Here is a 27,021-nt window from a genome sequence, read left to right on the forward strand (position 1 = left end):
GCCCGCGCCGCCGTCTCGGTACCTGAGCAGCCGCCGCCTCCGAGCCAGGGTGGCAGCCTTCCCGTGCGGACCGGAGGCCATGACGCCGGGCGTCAGCCAGCCGAGAAGAGCGCTGAGAGGAGGCGAGGCCTCACCACCTACCCGCCTAGGCCCCGCCCCGACTCTCCTCGGCCCCACCCCTACCGCGGAGGCCCCGCCCCGACTCTCCTCGGCCCCCGCCCCTACCGCGGAGGCCTCGCCCTTTCCCGTCGCGCCGTGGGCCTTTTCCCGCCGCGGCCTCGCCAGCTCCCGCAGCGTTTTTCGCGTTAGTTAATTCCGTCGGCTAACGAGCCTGGCAGGCTTCTTACAGCTGAGAAGTTACGTGGAAATCGCCTCGCGGAAGCCGGTTTTGTGCTGTTCTTGCTGAGTGCTACCCCAGCCCTTGATCTGCGTCGTACCTCGGGTCTCCCCTCTGGGCCCCGGAGGTTTCCCTCCCCGGGAAGGGTGCCTGGGTGCGTCCACCGCGGCCCCTGCACCGGAGCAGGCTCTGAGCTCCAGCCAGCTTCGCCAGAGTCCCGAGCTTCGTCTCTGAGTCGCCTTCCCAATGTGTAAGTTGGGACGTGCCGTGAGTGTTCACTGGGACTCCAGGCAAAGTGAACATTAGCTGTATGGACGCAGAAGGAGAGTTGGGGAGACTCCTGAGCTGTATAGTAAGTACATGGCCAGGAAATCGAGGCTCAGAGCGTGATAGGGCTTTGTTCTCAGACACACAGCAAGTGTGCAGCACCGGCTGGACTCCAGCTCAGGTCGGCCTGACTCCCAGCCTAGGGACTGGAGGAAAACGCTCCACGGAGCTGGAAAGCTGGGATAGCAGAGAGATGTCCCCTCCTAAGGTGGGTCACTGGGACTTTCTGCCTTGATGAACCCTAGAATGAGTGTTTACAGCCCTCGGCTTTACTCCATCATTGCTGACTTCATCATCTCTTACTCCATAAAATGTAAAATATTTATTAAGACATTTATTAAATAACATTTGGAGTTTCTTTATCCTTTTCTTACTGTGTTGACATATACATAACATAAAATTTACCATTTTAACTATTTTTAAATGTATAGGTGAGTGCCATTCACTGTATTGACTCTGGAACCATACACCTCCAGAACCTTTTCGTTTTCTGAACTGGATGCAGTTCCTTACCTGTGTGTGTGTGTGTGTGTGTGTGTGTGTGTGTGTGTGTGTGTGTGTGTCTGACAGAGAGACAGAGAGAGGGACAGATAGGGACAGACAGGAAGGGGAGAGATGAGAAGCATCAATTCTTCATAGCAGCTCCTTTGTCCCAATTGTTCATTGATTGCTTTCTCATATGTGCCTTGACCAGGGGGCTACAGCAGAGCAAGTGACCCCTTGCTCAAGCCAGCGACCTTAGGGTCGTATCTATGATCCCACGCTCAAGCCAGTGACCCTGCGTTCAAGCTGGTGAGCCTGTGCTCAAACCTGCGATCTCAGGGTTTTGAACCTGGATTCTCTGCATCCCAGTCTGACGCTCTAGCCACTGCGCCACTGCCTGGTCAGGCAGGAGTTCCTTACTTTTAATTGTAAAGCTGAATTGAACCTTATGTATGATTCTTTTTTTTTTTTTTCTTTTCATTTTTCCGAAGCAGTCAGACAGACTCCCGCATGCGCCCGACCCGGATCCACCCGGCATGCCCACCAGGGGGCGATGCTCTGCCCCTCTGGGGCGTTGCTCTGTTGCATCCAGAGCCATTCTAATGCCTGAGGCAAAGGCCACAGAGCCATCCTCAGCACCTGGGCCACCTTTGCTCCAATGGAGCCTTGGCTGCGGGAGGGGAAGAGAGAGACAGAGAGGAAGGAGAGGGGGAGGGATGGAGAAGCAGACGGGAACTTCTCCTGTGTGCCCTGGCCGGGAATCGAACCCGGGACTCCTGCACACCAGGCCGACGCTCTACCACTGAGCCAACTGGCCAGGGCCTATGTATGATTCTTGAAAAAAAATTCCTCCCAAATTAACCAAAAATTCTTCCCATATATAGGAAGATGGGGACTTGACCTTCAGAAAGCAGTACAGGCCAAAGGCAACCCTTTGGGGCCCCTCTTTGGCCCTACCTTGAGCCCAGACACAAGCCAGTCTTGTGGTCCAGGGCAGCTCAGAGGAGTTCGGTTGGCTCGGGGCTTTTCCATCCTCAGGGCTGAGGGTGAGAAGGCTGCTGCCAGTCCCAGTCCACACTTCACCCATTCCCGAGATGGCCAGGGTCAGGAGGCAATACAGCTGGAAGTCAAGCCAGGCCTCCAACCTGGTCATTTCCGGGCCAGTCGTGTCTACAATAGGGTGAGGACACCACCAGGAAGGCTCTTTTTCCTGCTCAGAAGGCTCACTCATTTCTGCCTCTCCTCACGCTAAGGACTCCTTTGTCCATTATCTTATGCCTGGACTTCTAGGGGCCATTGGAGGCCAAGAGGGCAGAGAATGGGAGGAAATGGCTGAGTCCAAATTTGAACCCAGGGCATGGTTTCTCTCAATGCAGGCAGCACTGGCATTCGCAGTGAGCTGATTCATCATGGAGCAGGGCTGTCCATGAGTTTCAGATGTTTAATATACCTGGCATGGTCCACTGAATGTCAGGAGTGTCTCCCAGTCACTGTGACAACCAAAGCATCCCATAGAGTATCCTAGGAATTGGATGAGGGAGATCTGGGTCAGCCCACTCCTCACACAGGGTAGGAATTTTTGTGATTAGTTTAGCTGCATGGCACACAGTGGGGCTCAATAAATGTGCTTGTATCAGATAAGATCAGGCTTGTTTATGGTGATGTGGCCTTAGACTAAATGTGCTTCTCTTTCTCCTGAACAGAGGTAGTTCTTGGCAGAGTGATGTGAAACCCTCAGTCCTTGAGGCTTAGCTGTAAGCACTCACTCAGGTCTCAGCTGGGACCTTGAGCAAGTCATTCACTCTTCTATAGTCTCTTGCTCCCACCCCAAGCTCTTGGAGCAATCTGTAGGACTCTAAAATTAGAAATTTGCAGTTTTAGGTTTGCAGACTTGTGTGCATGATGTGAGACCACAAGGGGGCAGCAATGGGCCATGAATGGCTTTGTCCCACCCAAAGGAGCAGGAAAGGGATTCCTCTCTGGTGACAGGAAGGGAGAACAGGAGGCTTCGACCCCCAGGAGGATCTGCCTGCCAATCATCCAGCAATATGGTGCTACCTAGCAGATTGCCCTGACGAGTGGTTTTGGAAAGACAATCCTAGTCGTTTATCCACAGGCAGATGACTACCCCTCAGAACTTCATTTTTCCCACATGTAAGTGGAAATAGTGGCACATAGGCTCCCTCATTCACAGGGCTGGTGATGGTGGGGAGGTTCTGTGAGGTACCTGGGTGGAGGGAGGAGCGAGTCACCAACTGTAGAGTGCAGTAGATTTATGAGGTTATGCTGGGACGCCAAAGGACACGTGGACAGCCTGTGATCTCCATCACTCATCACAGCTCCGCTGTGTTCCTCACCCTTCTCTCACTCCTGGCTTCCCTGGTGACCCAGATGACTGGCACAGCAGTGGGCCTGCCACTTATTGCCAGCCACTTAGGGAGACAGAGGCAAGGAGTTGACCTGTTCCTCCTCCTTAGCTGGTATATGGCTGGGCCTCTTCTGCTTAGTGAGGAGGCCACATAGTGGGGACTAGGGGGACTACCCAAACCATGGCCCTTCTCAGCCCTCAATCCTTGGAGGGAGGAGGAGAGCTAATACACCCTCACTGCAGGCCCCTTCTTGTCTATACCACTCCGATGTGCTTGCTTTTGTTATTTGTGAAATGGGCACATTCTCTGGGTCCCTCTCTCAGGGTTTTTAAAAGGGCCAGCTGGAATAAGTGATGGAGAAATGCTTTGCAAGAAAATGGCCCTTGCTTGGTCTTGGAGTAGGGAGGGGAGAGAGAACTCAGAATTGTGAGAGCTGGGTACCTGACCTGTCAGCTGCTCCTCACTAACCGCAGTTGGAGTGTAGGCATCACTGTTCCTTCTTACAGGTGAGGTGGCAAGTTAAGCTTTCTAAGAGGGCTGCAACAAGATCTACTCCACATTTTCTTAAAATATGATGTTGATACTTTCCCCTTGTATTGGGTGTCAGCCGCTGATTGTGGCAGAAAGTGACTCCATATGACTTCTGAGGGATATTCACCCTTGGAATCCAGCAGCCATGCTGTGGGGACCTTGGACCACATGGAGAGGCCGGGCTGGTGTCTGGCCATCTGATCTCCCATTTGACAGCCAGCGCTGACTGCCAGGTGTGGGAGAGCTTGAGTCACAACCACCCTGCTAAGCCCGTAAACCCCAGAAGTGTAAGAGAGAAACGCAATGAGTTTTGGAGTGATTTTCTATGTAGCAGTCACTGGTTGATGGCTTAGTGATGTGACTGGCCAGAGGGCTCAGCTGGAACATGACAGGACTAGGCCTTGAGTGTATATGTTTCAAACTCCAAACCCCATCTTTGCCCTAACCCTAAACTACTTCCTGTGGTTTCTAGGGTAGCTTTGATCCAAAGTGAGTCCCCTGTCCATCCCCACTTTGCAGTGGCCAGGCTGAGACCTCAGCCAGCAGTGCCCCAGGGGCAGTCTGCAAGGACAGGCACACCTAGACACAAATTCATGGTTTATTACACCCAGCAATATCCATCTACACATTGGGGGAGGCAAGGCGCTGGGCCAGGTTTGGTGACTGGGGACCTTTGTCAGAGGTGGGAAGCCTCTCCTTAGAGCGCTGATGCCTCGTCACAGGCCCCCTGCTCGGGCCGGCTGGGAACCAACTCTGAGGTTCTCCATCTGCACAGCTCACCTGGAGGACCACTTCTGGCCAGAGTTCTTCTGGGTGGGAGACTGGGGCCAGTGAGACCCAAACTCTAAGCTGGAGGCCCATCTGCTCAGGCTGGCAAAGTCTCCTCACATCCCTGCTCTGGGTGGAGTGGAGACAGACAGGAAGCAGCAGCCACTCCAGTCAGAGCCTTGCCGTCCGTCCTCCACACCTAGGACCATGAGGCTCCCTGAAGCTGGGTCTGTGTGGTGATGATCACAGCCTGCATTCCTGGCCAGAGGACATGTGTTCTCATACAGGTTGGCTTCCTGAGGCCTCATGAACTTGGTGAGAACTAGATTTGCTTGAGGTCTTTTTTACAGCTCCCAGCCCCCAGTGGCAAGAGCTGAGTGGGAGTCTTGTCCTGCTCTGGTGAACCCAGGGTCCAGGAGGGCCTGAGAGGGTGGCAGCTGGCTCTGGCTGAAGAGGCCAGGAGCAGCTGCAATGGCTATCCATGCCCCAGGCAGTTCCCTGGGGCTCTGGGGCTTCAGGGGGCAGATTCTTGTAGGGCAGCCAGGCAGCCAGATTCTCTCTGCTAATCAGGTGACTGAAGGCCCAACCTGACATCTTTGCAGCCTCCCCTGAGCCAAGCACCTTCACCTTCGTCTCCTTCCCAGGAGAGCTATATCTTGTGAATGTCCCTCAAATGCACAGTTCCCTGATCGGCCTGTCCATGTTCCTGCCAGCTTCACATGCTGATCGTCTGGGGCTGGGCCAGGCACACACTCAAAGGTTAAAAGGCCACAGGCAGTGTATCCCGTAAAAATAGATCAATATATTACTGTTTTGTTTTTACAAAAATCAAAAATTTCCATATGGATCTGTCCAGGTTGTGAGCTGGTACTGAGGATCACTGGAAAAGGAGGGAAAGACTGCAGGTGAGGAGGGGCTTTGAGGCCCCGAGGACACCCCCACCAATTCCATTTTGCCCATTTCCTCCCCTTCACCTGGTCCCAGGCTGCTGGCTTTCACCACCTCTCAGGGGTGCTGATGACTTCACACTGGTTGGGCCAGGTACTGAGTGAGCCCTGTGCAGCCCACTGGGTGGGCTGTGCATAATCACTCAGGACTATGGCCCAAGCCTCAGGACATACAATGGGAGAGTCGGTACTAGGCTGTGGCCCTGGCCGGGTGGTTCAGTGAATAGAGCATTGTCCCAGTGTGCTAAGGTCACAGGCTCGATCCTTGGTCAGGGCACATGCGAGAAGCAACCAATGAGTACACAACTAAATGGAACATCTATGTGGAATGAGTTGATGCTTCTCTCTCTCTTACCCCCTTCCCCTTCTTCTCTCTCCAGTCACTGAGGGAGAAAAAACTTGGTTTGTGACAGGGAAGCCTGGCAATTCAGTTACTATGTAGAGAACCACATATCCATGTCCGGGGCCCCTCTGGTCCTCTGACTCCTCCTTGCCTGTCTTGGTGACTTCCCTGCAAAGTACCTTATGCCAGCAGCCAGGCACGGGCAGCCCGTCAGTGCCCTGGAAAAAAAGAAGGTTTCAGTGATGGGGCAGGGTCTGGTCAGATCTCTACCCTGGCATACTCCTGCCCTGGGTGTAGCGATGTGCAGCCCTACTGTGTGAGGTGCAGCCCTACTGTGTGAGGTTGCTGGACCCCGCTGAAACAGGACCCAAATGCCTGCACTGTCCACCTAGGCAACACAGTGTGGGATAGACCACTCCTCACTGCACTTGACCTGAGTGCAACCCCTGGGGCTTTGCTGGGACACCCGTGCAGTGGACAGAACCAGGAAGACACTGGAGGATTGGGCTTGTGCTGGACATTGACTGGTTAGGGGGAAGACCCGGCCTTGCTCTGCTGAGGGCTGCATGGCTTCCTGCCTGGTGGCTGTGACAGTGGCTCTAGACCCTGGCGGCCTGAAATGTCCAGAAATTGAAGAGTGTATGGACAATTCAGGGAGTGGGATCAGCCTGCATGAGGCCCATCCTGGTCTCTGTGCCTGGGTCTGAGCCGCAGATCATCAGGAGGAGGCTGGCAAGGTGAAACTTGGCTGGGGTTGTCTGGAGGTATCGGCTATTACTGATCAACAGTCAGACACATGTGAGGGCAGGGGGTCCCAGGCACCCTGGAGGATGGGGGATTGGAGAGGGACAAAGGCTGACCCTGTAGTCCCTGGGGGACCTGGGGCAAAACAAAGACACTTCACTCTGTGCCAAGGCCCACACAAGGGCCCCAGCGGTGCAGCACACCCAGCACACTGACAGGCATCAGCAGGGGCTCAGGCTGGCCCCAGGACAGGGCGGGGGCGGGGAGGCAGGCGGGATGCGGAGGGTGGGCGATGCCAGCACAGCACAGCACACAGCAGGCCAGGCTGCGTACCCCAGGGCAGGGCCTGCTGCCCCTCGCCAGGCCCCGTGGGACTGGTGCCCCTTGCTTGCCTCTGCATTTAGGATTTCCCTGTTTCAAAGACAATGGCTTTATGACTTGGAGGAAAGTCTTGGCTCAGGGGCTGGGTCTGTGGGGCCACCCTCTCCCCTGCTGTGCCTGGCACTTTTTGTGTCTGCTCACCATACAGATTTGCATGTCTCTTCCTCACTGCTTCTTCAAACCACCTGGAAGTGGGATTAGCACCCCCAGTGTATGGATAGAGAGACTGGGAAACAGAGGTGACTCACTGAAGGTCAGAGGACTGGGCCTCTGGGGTCTCTGGTCCTGACCTCCCTTTGGACAGTGACCACACACATAGCTGGAAGTCCCTTTCCTCACGCCCCCGGCAGAAGTGGCCAGGTATGAATATCTGGTCAGGGTTAGTATGGAAACTCAGCTGTTTTGTTTTTCCTGTCTTCTGAGCTCCACTGAAATAGTTGGACATGTCACCTCCCCTGTCTTCTAGGAAAAGGGAACTGAATTTTGGTTATTTCAGGCACTGGGTTGGGTGGGCCATCAGGGGCTAACGACAGAACAGGAAAGGAGAGGGTGGTGGGAGCAGCGAAAGGAGTGGTTTACGGCACATGGAAGAGAGGCCAAGGGACAGTCTGGGGCCTCCCAAAGCAGAGAAGGCCTCTTCTCAGGTGGGACAGACCCTCAGAGAGGTGAGAGTGGTCCCACCTTCCTTAATGGGCAAGGAAGCAGAGGAAAGAAGGGCAGTGACCCCAGAAAACAGGCTCTGCCCCTGGCTGGTCCCTCTTTCTATAGAGGGGGCAGGTCTCCCAAGTTGTACCCATGGTGGGGTCTGGACCAGAGCAAAAGACCCTCTATGATGAGAGTGACAGTGACGATGGCCCTGGCGGTGCAGGCATCCCAGGAGAGGGCCAGCATGACTTCTGGGACTTGCAACTTAGCTCTGAGGACAGGAAGATGCTGGCAGGAGGTGACAAGGACCTTGGCTGGGGCTCCCCTCCTGCTCCAACACATACCACAGGGCACGGCTGGTCCAGGCCTGGTGGTCCCGGCTCGCCCTTCTGGCCCTTCACTCCTTTCCGGCCGGGGATGCCTCGCTCCCCCTGCACAAGAAGGCCAAGGCTGCCATGCCCAGGATGCCTCCAGCACCGCTGAGAGAGGGGCCAGGGGCTGGCAGTCACCCTGCCCTGCGACCCCATCCCAGCCTCCACCTCCCACCCGCCTCTCTCTGCCTGCTTCTTGCCTCCTGCGTCCTTTCTGCCTCTTTCTCCTCTTCACCTGCCTCCCTCCTTCTGTCCTCTTCCCCTATCTCCTCTCCAGTTGTCCCACTTTCTCTCTGCCGACCCCACCTTCTCTCCGCGCTCGCTCCGATCTCCCTTTTCTCCTCGGGGTCCAGGGAAACCCTGAGAAAAGGATTAAAGGTTAAACCTGAAAATGCAGTTTGAGGTTTGCTGCTCTTATCTGCCCACCTCTGCCCCTCCCTCCATATCTGTTACAAGCTGGCCCTGTCCCAATTCCTAGCTGACATATATGGTGGGCACAGGCTGATTTAGGGAAATGTAAGCCTTTAGAATCCCAGCACTGCTTCCTCTAAAGAGGACACAGCCGGAGGCTGGGGATGGAAGCCCCAGGCAGAACTGCTGCAAAGGGCCTTCCCTCATGTCGCAATCAGAAGCAACTGGCACTGGCCCTGGAAGTTTATGTCACCATCTTTGGCAGACCAAGAAATGATGAGCTTTGTTATCTGGCCTTGGCTCAAACTTGTACACCCACACATCTGTCCATCCATTTGTCCATCTGTCTATCCATCCAACCAACATTTCTGAGCATCCACTAGGAACTGGGCTGTGGCCTGGGTGCTGGGCACAGAGAAACAGATTTGATGTGTTTCCTCTTGTACTTTTATGGGATTTATTTTTTATATCTTATGACATTTTGACATCTTAAGAATCTTGCAGGCTGGGGAGAGGCCATCTCTCCCAGAACTAGCCAGCACTTAGAGCAAAGGGCTCTGCTGGGAGCCCGCCTTTCAGGTGTGAACCAGCCAGTCCCCCAGCCACCACCTTTACTACCTCTCACACACCAGGACGGCACTTCCCTCTGAAATGCAAGCATCACAGCCAGACAGGAGGCAACCAGAGGCCACTCCTACAGCAAAGCCTGCTGGGGTTATTCAAATTGGCCAATCCTAATGTGTTTCCCCTGCACTGCCTTTCCTTTCTCTCACACACACACACACACACACACACACCACCACCACCACCACCACCAACAACAACAACAATAAAAACTCTGGCCTAGGGTTTCTCGCCTCTTTTCTGCTTCCAGACCATACCTGATGCTTTCTCATGTGGTCCTTCATGCCCTTCTCTTGGAAAATGTAATAAATTCTTTGAAAGGCATTGACCTTTCTATGTCATCACTAAGCTACTTTCATAAATTAAAACCCCGTGGGTACGAATATGACACTTCCCTTGCAGTCTACCATGGCAGGCAATGGGGTATAGAAGGTGGTAATCAATGCTTGGTGACAGGAGTGAACCACATGCTGTGTCCCAGGGAGAGGGGCAGTCCCGTCCAGTGTGTGGTCAGGGAAGGCTTCCGAGCAGACTCCCCATTTCAACTGGGCCAGTAGTTGAAATGAGAGGGTGCCAGTAGTTTGCCAGGCCAAACGGGCGGGTGTGGCTTTGAGATGACACTTTGAGCTAGCTCCAGGCCTCCCAGAAGGCAGCTCTGAGCTGATTCCCTTCCTGAGTCCAGATGTCATCTTGTTCTGACATTTCTCAGTGATGGAACATGGCCCTCCTGGTCAGAAACTCAGGTTGGAGTTCTTCCTTTTCTTTGTCTGCAGTTGCTCTCCTTGAACTGCAGACACCAGAGGCCTTACAGCCCTGTGTGTATCCCTTCTGAGAGCTTCTTGGTTTTCCAGGGACCCCCCTTCCCTTCTCATACTGGTTTGATTCCACCCCCAGCTCCATTTCTCTGGCCAAGTGATATTTCAGCATTGACCCAACTGAGGCTGATGAGAGTTGATGAGACTTTTTTCTAAAAGAGTAGAGAATGAGGCAGATCGTCTTTCCCCAGGACTTGGGCCTGGAGAAATGCAGGTCTAGACTCAGCTCCATCTCACACCACATGGAACTCGGGATGGTGCCACACAGAGGAATCAGGGACAGGAGAGGGGGAGAGGTTGAGCTGTGCTGACACATGTGAGCCCTGGATCAATGTGCTGTACCTCTGCATTTTTCAGTTATGAGTCAGTTTAAACCAGTTCAAATTGTGTTTTCTGTTTTTTGCAACCAACAGACACTTGATTCAATCAACATTGGACTAACACTTCCCCTTCTCTCCTTCCCACAGTACTGCCTTAGCTGCAGCCTCATACTCCCTCAGCAGGATATTACAACAGGCTGGCCACCGCTCTTCCCATCTCCCTGCTCCAATGCATCATCACCCATCATCTGTTCATTTATCATTCATCCAGACGTCATCCATCCATCCATCCATCTATCTGACACCTGTTCTGGGCTGTGCATTGGACTTGGCACTAAGAACGTAGGGAAATCAGGCAGTTGTGGTCCCAGCCCTGGGAAAGGGAGTTCCACCCAAGCCAACCAGCTCAGGTCACTGTACATGCAGCAGGAGGGCAGAAGTCCACGCAGGAGGGACCTGATCACAGTCAATGGTGAGATACTTACATCTAGTCCTGGCTCCCCGGGTTTGCCCTGAGGAGAGGCAAAGGGAAGGTGTGAGGGGCTAAGAAGGGATGCTGGCAGCACAGCTGCTGGGGACTTCAGCCCTGTGAGCGGTCCACAAGTCTGCACTCTGGCCCTGGGACCAGTGAGGTGCAGAGGCTGAACCCCCAGGGTTGACTGACACGTGGCTATGCAGCCATGGCTTGGGGGGGACATTAAAGAAAGGTGGTTACCTTCTCTCCTTTGCTTCCCGGCAGCCCAATAAGGCCTAGTGGGCCAGCTGGCCCCTGGATGGAAGAGAACTGAGGTAAGAGGCATGATGGTTACAGGAATTAATACCTCTAAGGACAAACATGGCTTATGACACTCACAGGTAGGCCGCTGGGGCCTCTTTCCCCCGACTCGCCCTTCTCTCCCTTTGCTCCATCCAAGCCCTGGAAGTGAACGGGGGCACTCCAATCAGGGGGAAGGTGTCAGACAGATGGAAGGACAGGAAATCTTGGGGCCTGTTGGGGCCTGGTTGTGTAGGGCAGAAGGACAGACTCCAGGCTGACGATCTGGCCTTGGCTTCCTTCCTGTGCATATCAGAATGAGCTGTGGGTGTGAGCATTTTACCTTTTCTTGCACATGGGCTCCCTCAGTACTCATGGTATGTGGCTGTGGTCACACTCATTCCACAGATGAAGAGAGAGTGGCACAGAGGGGCAGGGACAGGCCCAGCTGCACAGCAAACAAGTGGTGGAGCAGACTACCAGTGGGGTCTGAGCCCCAACCTTGGACTCTGTCCCTGAAAGCATCTGCCTCTTGTAAACATGATCCGGGGGGCATTGGGATAAAGCAGAACCAGAAGCAGCACATTTGGTCGGCCACATGCTCGGCCACTCAGCTCTGGGGTCCCTGACGCTGAGTCTCTGAGTTGGCCTCTGAGCTAGGGAAGCAGGGATGCACATTCCCTCAGGGCAGGGCAGACAGTGAGGCCAGTTGGCCTCCTCATCTGTGTGGCCCCCAGGGCGGGACACACAGCCAGGCCACACTCGTGGTTTTAATTTAAGAACAGAGGTGGGTGGGGGGAGCAGAGGACACGACGTTATATAATATACACCAAACCCAGGACTTCATCTCAAGGCTGTGGGCAGCTGAGACATGTGCATGTGGAGGGCGTATAGGGCGGGGGCAGCGAAGGGGGAGGTGCAGAGGAGGGGAGGTACAGACAAGGAGAGAAAGGCAGTGGACTGGGGCCCTGCAGAAGGAGAAGGGGAAAGAACAGAGCCCCGCCTGTGGACGGGGGGGGGGGGGCACCGGCTCTAGGGGAGTCAGAACATTCAGGCTCTGGGAAGATGCATGACTGGTCTGAGGCAAAGCATGGGCCCTCACTTGGCCCATTAGCAAGGCTTTCTGGAACTGTCCAGGCTGTGAGTCTGTAGCAAGTAGGGGGCTTTCCACCCATACCCTAGAACTCACCGTGGGACCCTGCACTCCCTGAAAACCCTGGAGGAGGAGGAGAGAGGTCAGGGCCAGGGCTCTCCTACAGTGTCCCTAAGGCTGGCAGGCCACTCACTACCCCTGTGGCCCTGACCTCAGGGGCCTCCCAAGATGGGATCCTGGCTCTGCCCTCCTTGCATGACATGTCCCCTCCCCCCAAGGAATTCTGTCCTCCCCCAGGTATAGCTGCTGGGCCTGGGCCCACCACCCTAATGTATCCCAGCTGCTTCAAGCCAGATATTCTTACCATGGGGCCTGGGGGACCTGGGGGGCCCGGAGGCCCTGGCTCCACTATGATCTGGGCCTAGGAAAGGGTCAGAGGTGGATTAGTCACAAATTGCCTCGTCATTCCTCACCCGCCCATAATTAAAACTCAGGGGACCTTGGAGAAGCACTCCCTGAGCAACAGGCCTTGAGCCATTGCTTCTTGACCCCAAGAGAGCACTGCCTAGTGGGGGTGGGGCGTAGCTCTGGCATTTGAGTTTTCAAATGGGTGAGACCGCCCGAGGTTCACCCTCTCCTGCTACTCTGGGTTTGGTTAAGCCAGGTGGCCCTGCTGTCCCAGGGCATGGGGTCTAGCTGCCCTGGGCTGGGCACTGAGGGGAGACCCTGGTCCTTAGTTCCCCTTACCAGGCTCTCAGAGAACTTGTCAGATGCCGGCTCTCCCTTCTCCCCCTTGGGGCCATGGGCACCCTGTGGGATAAGATGGTCTTTAGTCTTTTCTGTCCATCACCAAGGTCACCACCATGGTGATCAGTGGCTTCCCCTACCTTCCCTCATAAGGCTGCCACCAGCAGAGACTTGCCAGGTCAGCCTTTGCAGCCTCAAATAGTTTTCCCTAGATCAGTGAGTATTTAGATAGCATAGTGACAGTGGCACACTATCTGTGGTTTTCTTTGGGGTGCTTCAGCCCAGCACCACCTTTCTAGCTGCGTGAGCCTGATGGATGGACAGTGGGCGAGCAGCGGCAGCCCTGGTGGCCTCTCAGCCTGTCAGAGCTCTTCCAATCCTTCCACGTTAAGACCAGTGGACAACATGACAGTGATGGTGACTGCCAGCTCCCATTCTCAGATCTGGCTGTGTTCTTGTTCCTTACCGGAATGGAAAATTAGCCCTTCTGTGTTAGGGGTGGGAAAACTGAGGTCCAGGGGGTTAGGTCACTTGGGCAGAGTTCTGGTCAGTGAGACATGAAGCAGGATGCAAACCTGGTGTGCCAGAGCTGTGTTCTCCCTACCACCTGCAGGGCCTTCATATTCACCCTCACTGAGGCCTTGGGGAAGTGGGCGGAGTCCTTCCACAGATGATGGAATCGGGGAGCAGAGAGTCTGAGAAGTATAAGCGGGAGCCAGCACTCCCTTTCAAAGGCCTTGTGGCCTGGGCTGGACGCAGAATGCAGGGTCCCTGCTGCTGGCAGGCACATATTCACTTTGGGACCCCACATGGGGCGGGTGTGTGCTGGGCCTGCCCAGCTGCTTACCGGGAGGCCAGATAGGCCCATCTCGCCTGCTTCCCCTTTGGGTCCAGTTGGCCCAGCCTCTCCTGGGTCTCCTTTTGGTCCTTTGGGACCCTGAAAGCCACACAAACAAGGGGTCAGTGGGGTTCAGCAGGCATTCTCCTGTCCTCACTCTGACAGGCCCCAGAGCTTTGCTCAGGCCAGGCCCACTTCTGCATTATGGGTCCCTGCCTCCAGCCCAAGGGGCAAATGCACGAGGGGCCTGGACAGAGACAGGGAGGGGGCACCCCACACCTGCCTCGATGTGCACAGCGGTGCAGGGTGGGGTGAGTTGCACTGATGGGGGTCAGGGTCAATCCTGGGCTCACCTCTCAGGAGCTAGTGATGGGAGCCCCAGCCCCTCCAACCAACCAACCATCCACACAGTCTTCTTCCCGCCACTGCATTCCCTCACTCAGCCTACACAATGTGCCACACACTGGGGACCCAGAGCTAACGACACACGTACAGATGTCAGGTGACGCCATGGACATGACAGTGGCTGTGTAGAATCACATAGGTGTAGGCTTGTAATGACAGTAGTGCTGTTAGCTAGCCTTCAGAGACTCACTGCTACATGGCAAAGGGCACTGCTCTATGTTTTCCATACACAGTTTCTGAACCCTCACGTCAGTCCCCCTGCCACCGTCACCTGCCACTGTCACCCATGGTGAGGGCAGAGGCTGCCAGACAGTGAGCAGCTGGCTTGAGGCCTGTGGGCAGAGCCAGAATGTGCACAGGTGAACACTCTGTTCTCCATCTCTGGACACACGCACATGCGCGCACACACGTAGACAGGTGCTCACGTGCTCACACGCACACATAGCATGACACTTGGCATCAGCATCATCAAGGAAATGAAAAGCTCAGAGACCTTCTCTCCGTCAACTCCGGGGGCACCAGGCAATCCGAGTTCGCCCTGGAAGGGAACAGACAGCAAGAGGGGTTACGGTGTCCCATACACCCTGAGAAGGATCTGTGGCTGGGCTGCCTCCCCTAACCAGCGCACTGCTCCTGGTCGAGTTCCTGCAGTTAGATTCCAGGAAGGTACCCACAGAATGCTCAACACTGGGCCAAGAGCTGGCCACCTCCTTTCCTCAGCCCCTGCAGGCAGATGTGTCCCAGGGTTATAAATCTATAGGCTGATACATTACATTCTAGAGGCTGAGGTTTGGAGTTAAACACCTTGCTCCAGGCCACACAGCCCAGGGACAATGGTGGAACCAGACCCTGTCTGATTTCACAGTCTAAGGCTCTTTCTCCTGAGCCAGGTAGGCAGGGTATAATGATGCATATATAGGAATAGCCATGTCATCTATGGGCCTTTGTGATGTCACGAGGGGCCGATTTACAGGTTTCCATGTGCGAATCAAGTTTTCCAGGGTATAGTGTAGCTACTGCCAGGAAGAACCCACCCTGCTTGGTTAGGAGATAGCAAGACCCTTTCTCTGAGTCCCCAGAAGCCAGAGTGGGATGTAGGGAGACAAGCAGAGGGGGCACGGCAGAGAAGAGAGGAGGTGGGCTCCGGAGACAATGGGCTTGAGGGGCCACACAGTTGCCTGTGCACTGACCTTGGCTCCAGCGATCCCTGGTGGCCCTGGTAGCCCTGGTGGCCCGGGAGGACCCTGTGTGTGAAAGTCAAGCCAGTCAGTACCTAAGCAGTGCCTCCCCATCACTGCTCACTGCTGGCTCACCCCTTCCACCCCAGGGGCATGCCTCTGCTTAGCTGGGCTGCAGCAGCGTCAAGGGCCCTTACACAGCTCGATTCCCACCCAGCTGGCCCAGCTAGTCAGTCCTGGGAAGAGGCCGCAGGCATCAGCTAAGATAACACAGTGTCCATGGCTGTGGAGAACCCAGAAACCCTCTGCCCCCACAGCTTGTTTCCCCAGAATCTAGATTTCTCCACAATACTGCCTGCTCAAGATCCTGCAGCGGCTCCCTGTGCCTCTTTTAAAAGTTTTAATTATTATTATTGATTGATTTTAAGGAGAGGAAGAGAGAAAGAAGCATTCATTTGTCATTTCACTTAGTTCTGCATTCACTGATAGTTTCCCTACCTATGGCCTCTTAAAGCTGGCATTCAATGCTAGCCCAAAATTGTACCCCAATAATGACCCAGCACGACCTTCTCTCCTTCTCCTGTGACCTCTCTGACCATGGGTTCTGTTGCCTATTGTCTCCTGGCCCCTAGGAGTTCCTGGGTATCATGGGTAGGAAATGGCTTCTTTAGTCACTAGGTCTGACCCCACTCTCAAGATGCTATCTTGACCTATGCTTCCAGGAGGCTGCCTGCTCACCATGGCTCATCATCACTCCCCAGTCTCATGTCCCTTCCCAAAGGCCGCACTCCGTCTAGCCCCTTAGCCCAGAAAGTTCCAATCCTTGCCCCTCCATCTCCTCTTGCCAACCTGTTCCCTTCTTGTTGGTGGCTCCATTGAGGTGTCCCCACTCTGACCGCCATCTTTCGTTCTGCCCGCTCTCCTCTAGGTCCACGCTCTGTGCCTACCTTCCTGGTGGCCTGCCTGCCTCCAGCTAGTCCCGCACCACTTCTGTTCACCTTCTACACCATCCCCCAATATGTGTTTTTTAACATCACCCCTCTGCTCAAGAACCAGCGAGGACTACCTGCTGCCCATATAATAGCGTCATCATCTCAGTCTGGCACTGCCAACTTGGGCCACGTCACACCACACCACACCACACCACACCACACCACACCGTGCAGGGCGGGGCAGGCCACAGCTACCATCAGCTTGTCCTTCTGAGCCTGTGGGAATAACTAGAATTGAAGCTCAAGTGGGGTCAGGGGCCATTGTCTAGTCTGGTTTCTGATGACCATCTGTCCCTCACCCTAGTTCCCTTCCCTGGCACTCAACTTCTCTTCTGCTGGTTATGGGTCCCGGTTTGCTGGGGGGGGGGGATCAGGGGTTACACATTTCCTGAGGTGCTAGAGCAGCCTTGCTACTCTCATCCTCCCCTAGGGGTCATTAGAAGACCCAGCCCTCAAGCCTGAGTTCCCTGGGAAGACCCCAGGAGGTCCTGCTGGGACTGGGCACCAGGAAATGCTCCTGCCCCTTTTTGCTTTGGCCTCTGTGGAGCTCAGGGGCACATGAGCCACGTCATATCAGCTATCTCAGCTTCGTGTTTGGTCTTAACATGGCGCCTTGTGAAGTTGGGTCCTTGTGCTAAGCTGCCTCTAGTCCCTTGTGTACAGAGTGTGGGATTAATACACAAGCGAGTGTTATTTCCTTAGAAAATGAACTGTAAGGTTCATCCCCTCCGCTAGGAACACTACCTTTAGGGCATCCAAGATCCTGCCATCATAGTCAATCACCACTGTGTCACCTTGCTCGCCCTGAGGCAGGAAGAAGAGGAGGTTTCAGGGAGGAGCTACATTGGCGGGTAAGTGGTAGCTATCTCAGTATCTCACCCAGAGAACCCAGTAACCAGGGCAACACACAGTCCTGGGCACCAGCTTCGCTGTAACCTGGTGGGCCCCGCACAGCTGACACTCAAGTCTTGTCCCTGGGCATTCACTCTGCACTGGCACCCAGCTCTCTGATAAAGCCCTGTAGGATCCAGGAAGGGGTTCATGGAGGGGAAAGGTCCTGGGGCCACTGAGGAACATGTCCCACCTGATCTGGGATGCCAGCAATTGGCTTCCATGTGGGAACTGAGGTCCACTGAGGCCCCATCCTTGAATTTTCGAGGGAGAGTTGAAAGCCTAATTTTGAGGTGATATTCCCTAGATTTTTAAATGTTGACAAACAAACAAACAAACACAAAGACACCCAAACCCTCTAAGACACTGTGCAGCCTGTGCGTTGGTTTCCCGACCTCTAGTAGAGACTGTGCATAGATCTTGCACTGCTGTGCACTCCTGGTAGGAGCACACACCCACTCAGGTATATGCCCCGGGAATGTATGTCTGCACGTGCACATGTCCACACACACACGTCCACACAAGTGAGTGCATGGCTGCCAGCCCCGCTGCTACCCTCTGCACCTCATTTCCCCAGCTGGGCACCTCTCTGCCTGGAGAGCAGTGAGGGACAGGGAGCACTTTGGTCCAGGCCTGCGGCCAGCCTCTTGCCCCAGACAGAGAGACCCAGTCTGCGGCCTCCTTGCTGGCTGCCTTCACGGTCATGACCTACATGGAACTGTACAGTTTACACTGATTTCCCACACTTGGTGCTTAATCTAATCCCTGGCCACCTGCAAGGCCAGGCTTTGGGCTTAGACCTGGTTCTTGGAGGAGGGAGCCAGCCTCCAGAAGTGCGAGGGGATATGACTGCTTGAGACCACAGAGTAGAGAGCGGGGTCCAAGATGTCAGCCTAAGGGGTGCTGTTAGGGGCTGGTCACAGGAGGTCTGGACTCGGGACCATTTGGAGTGGCTGCACTCCTGGTGGTGGGGAATCTCAACGTGGGCCTGAGAGTAAGGCCAGGACCCTCCCCCCCCCCCCAACAGCGGTGGATTTAACACTATATATTTAACAAATATGACAATCGAGTCTATATTTGAATATACCAAGAAAAGAATCGTTCACCTGGGAAGAGAGGAGTAAGAGGGGTGAGGGAGACTCTCATTTTCACGCATCCATATTTGAACATTTTACAAAAGACACATATTTTGAGATTAAAAACGAAAATAAAAACCCTAACGAAATGTTATAAAAAATGATTCCCAGTTCCTGGAGTCTCGCTGCTCCTCTGGGGACTTTGGGAGCAGGGGCTTATAAAGGAACTGGCCCCTGGATCCTGGGGGTGCCTGGAGAGGAGATTGCTTACCCGCAGCCCTGTGCTTCCATCAGCGCCTCGCGGCTGGGCGCCCCCTCTGGAGACATGGTTGCAGCCCACTGTGCAGAGCCAAGCCAGGGTGTCTCCCACCCTGGGCCCCTCCCCCCAAAGGGCGCAGGGCCTTGTGTGTATGACTTGGCACCCCAATAATGGGGCTCTTACGGAATCTTCCTCTGATCCCATGTTGAGCAGAGACAGGCCACTGTGGCCCGGAGCCTGAGGCTACGTGGTGACTTAGCCTTGTAACTTACCCAGATCCTTGCCAGTCCAACAAGACCCGAGACCTGAGACCCAAGGGCCCAGGCCCTGCAGGGACTCCCAACTTAAAAAGGCAAACTGGATGTGAAACCACATCTCCCTAGGACAGGGCACTACTCTGGCTGGGCCTGCAGAAGCCAAGCAGCAGCAGCTGCTGTAAAGTCACCTTTGGCCCTGGGACACCGTCCATGTCCTTCTGTCCCTGTGGCCCCATGCTCCCTGGCTCACCCTGCAACAGAGACGTTCCCCGTGGAGTAAGCCACAGGGGCAGGTAAGGGGCTGCCTGTGTCTGCTGGCTTCTACACTAGTTCCAGGAGAACATAACTGAGCCCACCCACAGAGGATGAACCTCAGGGCTCTCCTAGCCCAGGGAACTAAGGACCATAGCCGCCTTCTGTGCTGAATCTTGGAACATAGTTGTGGCAGCTCAGGGGCTCAAGAGACATTTTCGAAGCAGGCTAGGATTTTGTGGCTGTCATAAGGAGTTCGGGGAGCCAGGATGACATCAGTTCCTGGCTTGAGGATAGGGCAGAAAGTGGAGACCACCTAAGATGGAAACCAGAGGACTTGAGAGTGTCAGGTGCCAGACCTATTGATGAATGGGGCCCAGGGCCTTCCTGTTGCCTTTCTCTGGGCAGTTCTGGGGGCTCAGCCCAGGAGGGGCTTCACCAGCGGAAGAAACCTTGGATGATGGTAAGTAGGAGCTCGGGGTGGCAGGTAGGGGAGACACAGGAACCTACCTTGGGCCCTGGAGGTCCAGGGAGCCCTGGCTGGCTGGGAATCCCATCGTCCCCCTAAGGAGAGAACGGTAGAGGCTGCAGCCCTCAGACCTGGGGACACTGGTTGGGCCCTCAGGTGGTCTGTTGGCCACCCCCTCTGGACTTTCCAGCACAGCTGTCCACTTCTGGCACCAGCACTGGTCACACTGGGATGGGCAGCTTCTCCATTTGCCCTTTGCCTTTCTAGGGCAGGGGTGTGGTCAGATCCACTTCTGTCTCCTGCCCCTACTAGCGCAGGGCCAGCCTGAAACGAGCCTCAGCAGGTGTGAGTGTGAGGAACGGGCGGGCAGGTGAAGGAGAAGGAATTTGTCCTCCAGTCAACAGTGATTTTGTGAGCACCTACTGCAGGCCAGGCAGGCGAGGTCTCTGCTCAGTGGGTCAGAGGAAGCCACGGGCAAAAAAATATCCAGGGAAATACATAGCATCGTGCCGGGAAACAGACGTGTCAGGCAGAGAAAATACAAGGATGGCGGGACGGAGAGGGACTTGGAGAAGGCAGCTGGGGACAGTCTCCCAGGGGAGAGACAGCGTTGCTGGGACCTGCTGGGGGAGGAGGAGGCCCAGCCGTGAGAAGAGGTTGGCAGAGCTGAGCTCACTCTGGGTCAGAGGCTGCCCAGACTTGAGCATAGATCACATCATTCAAGGCTGCCCGGACCGAGGACCGCCCACCTCGGTGCCTGTTTTCGTGATCTGGGGTGGGCCTTGACCATGCTTGTCTAACAAGACCCAATGAGGCTGCTATGCTGAACACACTTTAAGAACCACTGCTCTGGACCCTGAAATGGGAACACACGTGAGGAAGGGAAGGAATGAGAGAGTGAATAGAATGAGATCCTGGCTTCAGAGACATACCCGCAGTGAGGACTCAGGTCTGCTGAGGAGCAGGGCATCTTCCTTGTGGGTGGCCCCACATCTGCCCTGTGCCCAGCCCTTGCCCTCCTCCCCAGCCACTTCCTGTACCCTTGCCGAGAAGCTCCTCCATAGTCCCTCTCACCTTCTTTCCGGGAATGCCGGGCTCACCCTGAGGGGGAGAGAATGGGGATGCAAGAGAAAGATCAGGGCCATTCAGCTGCCTGCTCCTTTGAAGTGTCCCCATAATCCACGCCCAGCAGCCCAGCAGCCCAGAGACCCCAGCTTCCGAGGGAGCATGTGGGTTATAGGGCTGGCAGTCTTGGACTCCACTCCCAACCTGGTCCTTTCCAAGCTGAATGATCTTGGGCAAGTCACTGCTCTTGAAAGCAGGAATGCGACCCCCCTAGCCTCAGAGGGTCTCAGAGGGTTACTGCAAGATTAGAGAGGGTTTGGAATGGTGTTGGTGCCAACTTGGACTTGGTGAACATGTTAAGGACACTACTCTCTCTCTTTTTTTTTTTCTGTATTTTTCTGAAGCCGGAAACGGGGAGAGACAGACAGACTCCCGCATGCGCCCGACCGGGATCCACCCGGTACGCCCACCAAGGGGTGATGCTCTGCCCACCAGGGGGCGATGCTCTGCCCATTTGGGGCATCGCTCTGTTGCGACCAGAGCCAGTCTAGCGCCTGGGGCAGAGGCCGAGGAGCCATCCTCAGCCCCGGGCCATCTTTGCTCCAGTGGAGCCTCGGCTGCGGGAGGGGAAGAGAGAGACAGAGAAGAAGGAGAGGGGGAGGGGTGGAGAAGCAGATGGGCGCTTCTCCTGTGTGTCCTGGCCGGGAATCGAACCCGGGACTCCTGCACGCCAGGCCGATGCTCTACCACTGAGCCAACCGGCCAGGGCCTAAGGACACTACTCTCTTATGGATTCTTTTTTTTTTTTTTTTTACAGAGACAGAGAGTAAGTCTGAGAGAGGGATAGACAGGGACAGACAGACAGGAATGGAGAGAGACGAGAAGCATCAATCATCAGTTTTTCATTGCGCATTGCAACACCTTAGCTGTTCATCGATTGCTTTCTCATACGTGCCTTGACCGTGGGCCTTCAGCAGACTGAGCAACCCCTTGCTGGAGCACGCCACCTTGGGTTCAAGCTGGTGGACTTTTTGCTCAAACCAGATGAGCCCGCGCTCAAGCTGGCAACCTCGGGGTCTTGAACCTGGGTCCTCTGCATCCCAGTCCGACGCTCTATCCATTGTGCCACCTCCTGGTCAGGCTCTGATGGATTCTTATTGTATTGGCCAAGAGTTTGCTTAAAGGCTTTAATCACAGTAAAAAAAAAAAAAAAAAAAAAAAAAAAAAAATATATATATATATATATATATATATATATATATATATGACCAGATAGAGAAGGTGAGGCACATATACACTACTCAGCCATAAGAAATGATGACATCGGATCATCTACAACAAAATGGTGGGATCTTGATAACATTGTACAGAGTGAAATGGGTAAATCAGAAAAAACCAGGAACTGCATGATTTCATACATTGGTGTGACATAAAAACGAGACTAAGAGACATGGACAAGAGTGTGGTGGTTATGGGGGGGGAGGGGAGGAGAAAGAGGGGAAAGGGGAGGGGCACAAAGAAAACTAGATAGAAGGTGATGGAGGACAATCTGACTTTGGGTGATGGGTATGCAACATAATTGAATGACAAGATAACCTGGACATGTGTTCTTTAAATATATGTACCCTGATTTATTGATGTCACCCCATTAAAATTAATAAAAATATAAATTAAAAAAAAAGATTAGAGAAGGTCATGAAAAGCCCCTGGCTCTCAACAGGTGCTCAGCAAATGGGGCTCCTTTCCCACCCTTTCTTCCTGCTCAGCTGGGGGCTCTAGCTCCTTCAGGGAGGACCAGAGCCTGCTTTCCCAACAGCAGGGAAGAAAGGGGCCTGACATTTGAAGAGGGCTTTAAAAGCTCAAGTGCTTTATTATGTGATCTTCACAGCTTGATGTGAAGGTAAGGCAGGAAAGATTTATCATACCCCCATTTAACAAGTGAATAAACTGAGGCCCAGAGAGAGCAGTAACTTGCCCAAGGTCATGGAACTCATTCTCCCAACCCTGCCACCTGGGCTTCAAAGGGGTAGTGAGGACACGGATTGAGGAGCACTCACCTTGGGCCCTGGGTGTCCCTTTGGGCCCTGTAACAAGAGAAGAGAAGGTGTTAAAGGTGATACTGGAGGTTGCTCCTATCTGTCTTTTCATCCTCATTTTATAAAGGGCGACACCAAGTGCCAGGGAGGAGGAGGCAGGGCTGCCACTGGAACTGGCTTGGGTTCCCTCAGGCCTCAAGCAGTGACAAGCAGACCTCCAGCTCCCTCACAGGGCTGAGGCCTGTGAGCATTCCACTAGGGCTGGAGGCCCGGCCTCCCAAGAGCTCGTGTGCATGCATGTGTGTGCGTGTGTGTGCGTGAGGAGCGTCTAGGCCTGGAACCATGTCCTGCCAGCTCAGGCCTCTGAAATGCCTTGGGTACTGACCATCTCGCCTTCTTGTCCAGCCTCTCCTTTGGGACCCTGAGGACACATAGAAGAGAACAATGAGGGGATGCAGGGCTCCACAGTGAGCTGAGCCCAGAGCTCCTGCTGGACAGGGCAGGGCTTTGAGAGTATTGCTCATTTCAGCCTCACCAAACCCTAAAGAGCAGGTGTCACAGTCCTCACTTCACAGATGAGAAAGTTGAGGCTCAGGGAGTTACGTGACCAACAGGGCAAGGAATGGGTGAGCCAATTGAGTAGCTGTCCTGAGAAGGGACCCTGGTGGTAGTTTGGTGGATATGACAGCTTCTCATCAGCAGGCAAAGACAAGTTGGAATGCCTGGCTTAGGGAAGGGGCAGTAAATGAGGTCTGGCATGTGGGGTTTGGTAAAGACCATGGGGAGAGTGACCAAGGCTAACTAGTTAGTACTGGGGGTGTGGGCAGAAAGGGAAAGAAAGAAATAGGGGCTGGTGAAGATCTGCAGAGAAAGATATGTGGGTGAGGCTCAGGACTGGACAGATCACAACCCAGGTTAGAGTTAGGGTCTGTGGATCTATCTGGAGTTAGAGTGCACGGACAAGAGTTGGATTTGGAATTATGGTCAGCATCTGTAGGGGTGAGAGTTAGGGTCTGATTGGAATATAGGTCAGGATTTGGGAAAGAGCCTGAAGTCAAGGTCTTAATTGGGGATAGGGATCCAGTTAGTTTTGGTTTAAGAGTCTGGGTTGGGGGGTGGAGTTAGGGTTGGGTTTGGGTCTGAACCGAGGATAGGGCTGGGGTTTGGGTTGGTTCTGGGATTGGGGTTTGGGGATTTGGTAGGTATAGGACCAGGTCCTGGGTGGTCCAACTCCATGCCCTCTTACCGCTGGGCCTGGTGCTCCCCTGGGGCCATCTTTCCCAGTGTCGCCGGGAGGGCCTCGAGCCCCAGGGGGTCCAGGGGGACCTGGAGGCCCAGTAGCTCCATCTTGCCCTTGGTCTCCCTGAAAAAGATGAGGCCTGGCATGACTCTGGAGGTGAGGGAAGGGGTTCTGGTCTCTAGAGAGACGCCCCTTAGATGGGCAGTCCAGCACCTTACCCTTTCCAGACCTCAGCAGGCTGAGCAAAGGCTTTATTAGGCCTCTTGCCACTTCTTGGTGGCCACACGAAGGGACAGTACCCTATATCTCAGCATAAGAGGTCAACAGGACCTTTTACACTCCAAAGAATATGCATCTCCTCAACTACATGTTCAGGTGAGTGCTGATCCATGAGGGATGTGGGAGAAGGCGCGTGTGCCCAACCAGCCAGTCTCCTGGAGAGGGGACTGCAGGCTCTGGAGTGGCCTTCCTCACTGGTCCTCTCCTGTTCATTTATGTGACAGAGGTGCACTCTTGGGCATTTGTCCCAGATGGAGGAAACCTCATGTTCACGCAAACACCTGTACACGAATGTTCATAGTAGTGCTATCTGTAAAGGCCCCAAATAGAAACAACCCAACTATCCTCCAGTGGTAAATGGTTAATCCCCTGGGATGTATCTATCAGGAGATTCTGCTCAGCAGGAAGTGGACAGGGGCAGAAGTGTGATATGAAGCCGTTTGGATGCATCTCATGGTAATTATGCTGAGGGAAAAAGCCAATCTCAAAGGATTATATATAAATACTATGTGATTTCATCTACACTACATTCTTGAAATCGCAAAATTATGGTTGTGAGGACTTAGGGATGGGATGGGGAGGGAGGTGACCATAGCTACAAACGAGAAGCATGAGGGATCTTTGTGTGGTGGTTGCATGAATCTACGATGATGATAAAAATGCACACAACTAAACACACAAATGAGCAAAGTGGGTGAAGTCTGAGTAGGGCTGGGCATTCCATCAATTTCCAGGGTAGGAGATTGTACTACGGTGCTGCCAAAGTCACCACTGGGGGAACTGGATGACAGCTAGATGGCGTATTGTTTATTACAATTTAGAGTTATCTATAAAAAAAAAAGTGACAGAGGGCCACACAAACTCTCTCATGCAGCAACCAAAAGCCCAACTCTCAAGCTGAATGTTAGTACCAGGTCAGACCTTAGGCAGCCAGAGCCCTCACCCTGTGGCTCTGCCCGCAAAGAGGGAATACCACAGTGTCACCAGCATTTCCTGTTGTTGCCCCAGCGGTGGCCACCCAGCACTGGCACAGGGCACAGGAATGGGACACACCCGCTCACAGTGCCAGCAGTGTCCAACCTTCCTGTAACTAGGCCTTTCCTGGAGTAGGCCCTGCTGTGTGCCCAGAGCTGATGGGCCAGGGTTCCCTGGGGGTCACCTCAACCAATCCTGGGAACACCTGGCCAGGGCAGTGCTCTTGTCCCACACTATAGATAGAGTGGTCAGCGTCAGGAAGGGTAATCAGTTAACCAGGTTTTCAGAGCCAGGAAAGGCCATTGAGGGATGTGGTCTCTTTTAGACGCTCTTCATCCATGGGCTCCATGATGTGAAGGAGTCAGCTGTACCTCAGACCTCTCTCAGTAGTTTTCCCTGTGAGAAACTTAACTGACATTCTCAGGCTCCACCATGTAGACCTTATCAATCTGACATAGCCAAGTTTTGACCGAGAAGAAACTGTGGTTCGTCACCCAGCTGTGGGTGGAGATGTTGGTGGGTAATTCCTGTTTCATTTTATGCTGTATTAGGAAGAATTTGAAGAGACCTTTTCCCCTGTTGCTCTTTCCACAGCTCAGGGGTCCAGGCTGGGGATAACACGCCTGGACTCTACTTATCTAGGCAGAAATGGGTTTAGAAACTGGAGCAGGTCCCAGAGAGATTCTTAGGTTCTTCCCCTTAGTTACTTGGGAAACGAGGCTGGCCCACTGCCTCCTCCTCCCACTGGGATCGGACCACTGAGGTCTAACCCTAGAAATCTGATGAGTAGAGGGGAACACGCAAACCAGCAGGCCCAGACACACCGCTTGGCCAGTCTACCTTGAGGATGTGGCGACTGTGCAAGTGGTGGTCTCTATTTATAAAGCCTGGGCTGAGCTGTGGGAAAACCATCTATAGCAAACAGGTCATGTGGTCAGAAAGGAAGAACAGGAATTTAGAAAACCACAAGGCTATTTCTGGAAGCAAAGCCCCTTACCACCAGCCCACAGAAAGGCAGCTTGTGATTGGAAGTGGAAGCCCACGTTCCCCTGAGGCCTCTGCACTCGCTCCTGTCCCACAGGGTCCTCTGTGGTGTGAGTGGCTTTGCCCCTCCCCATCAAGGCTGGGTCTGCTTCTTCCCCATCCCACTTGACTCTGGACAGACGTGACCATTATTAGAATGCAGGGCAAGTGGTGCTGGGGACCTGTCTGTACAGAGCTCTCAGCAGCCAGCCAGGCCGCTTCTTGTCACATGGAGTGCTGTTCTTGGGAGGCCCCTCGAGGGAGCCCAGCTCCCAGACAACACCTGCATCCACAGCAGCCACACGAGGTGCCGTTGCCTCGGACTCCAGGCCCCGCTTCTTCTGCCTGCGCAGGTGAGGCCGGGCGACCCTGGGGTTGTTTCAGGCACTCGGGGTGGAGGTTGCCCATAGAGGGTTGTTCACCCATGCAGAGGGTGGGGCTGGGGTCCAGTCTGCTGGGGAGTGGGCCCCTTGTCCGCAGCACCGGCTCCCACCTCCAACAGAAAGCTGCAGAAAGGTTCTTCTCAGCAGCCACCAAACACAGCACTGGACTCAAGGGCGCTCTTTCTTGGACTACAGGGACATCTTGCCAGCTTTCTGTGTTCCTGCCATTGGCCGCCTATCACACAGGTCCAGCACAGGACAACTGGGTCAAATATCTTCCCTGCTCTGGGCTCACAGCTGCTCATGATGTGGGCACAGCTGGCTTCATTTTACAAACCAGGCTCAAAGTCATGAGGTTGCAGAGCTGGGACGGGGACGCAGCGCAGCTGGATG

The 27,021-nt window shown here is 54.3% G+C and overlaps 2 protein-coding genes and 1 long non-coding RNA gene across 4 annotated transcripts in view; 1 reads left to right on the forward strand and 2 right to left on the reverse strand.

Annotated features, from left to right (window-relative positions):
- The window catches only part of PHYKPL (5-phosphohydroxy-L-lysine phospho-lyase), a 33,048-nt gene extending 32,897 nt beyond the window's left edge, over positions 1-151 (reverse strand). For both annotated transcript variants that reach the window (XM_066388321.1, XM_066388320.1), the window contains exon 1: positions 23-151. In XM_066388321.1, coding sequence (XP_066244418.1) covers positions 23-81 — 59 coding nt within the window. In that variant the 5' untranslated portion in view covers positions 82-151. The remainder of the gene's footprint in view (positions 1-22) is intronic.
- Positions 152-266: 115 nt separating this feature from the next.
- On the forward strand, positions 267-17,171 carry LOC136376162 (uncharacterized). Its single transcript, XR_010746150.1, has 4 exons — positions 267-689; positions 10,564-10,888; positions 11,156-11,205; positions 16,360-17,171. It is a non-coding gene; the product is annotated as an uncharacterized lncRNA (long non-coding RNA).
- COL23A1 (collagen type XXIII alpha 1 chain) overlaps positions 4,638-27,021 on the reverse strand; it is a 432,478-nt gene continuing 410,094 nt past the window's right edge. The window contains exons 9-28 of the mRNA XM_066341986.1: positions 23,975-24,091; positions 23,114-23,149; positions 22,750-22,776; positions 20,702-20,728; positions 19,669-19,722; positions 19,095-19,157; positions 17,168-17,227; positions 15,444-15,497; positions 14,747-14,791; positions 13,858-13,947; positions 13,011-13,073; positions 12,628-12,684; positions 12,360-12,386; positions 11,270-11,332; positions 11,132-11,185; positions 10,902-10,928; positions 8,553-8,606; positions 8,220-8,306; positions 6,285-6,323; positions 4,638-5,695 (exon numbers count right to left, since the gene is read on the reverse strand). Of these exons, the coding sequence (XP_066198083.1) occupies positions 5,693-5,695; positions 6,285-6,323; positions 8,220-8,306; positions 8,553-8,606; positions 10,902-10,928; positions 11,132-11,185; positions 11,270-11,332; positions 12,360-12,386; positions 12,628-12,684; positions 13,011-13,073; positions 13,858-13,947; positions 14,747-14,791; positions 15,444-15,497; positions 17,168-17,227; positions 19,095-19,157; positions 19,669-19,722; positions 20,702-20,728; positions 22,750-22,776; positions 23,114-23,149; positions 23,975-24,091 (1,047 nt within the window). The 3' untranslated portion in view covers positions 4,638-5,692. The remainder of the gene's footprint in view (positions 5,696-6,284; positions 6,324-8,219; positions 8,307-8,552; positions 8,607-10,901; positions 10,929-11,131; positions 11,186-11,269; positions 11,333-12,359; positions 12,387-12,627; positions 12,685-13,010; positions 13,074-13,857; positions 13,948-14,746; positions 14,792-15,443; positions 15,498-17,167; positions 17,228-19,094; positions 19,158-19,668; positions 19,723-20,701; positions 20,729-22,749; positions 22,777-23,113; positions 23,150-23,974; positions 24,092-27,021) is intronic.

The sequence above is a fragment of the Saccopteryx leptura genome, chromosome 6 (genome assembly GCF_036850995.1).
Source record: "Saccopteryx leptura isolate mSacLep1 chromosome 6, mSacLep1_pri_phased_curated, whole genome shotgun sequence".
Lineage (NCBI taxonomy): Eukaryota > Metazoa > Chordata > Mammalia > Chiroptera > Emballonuridae > Saccopteryx > Saccopteryx leptura.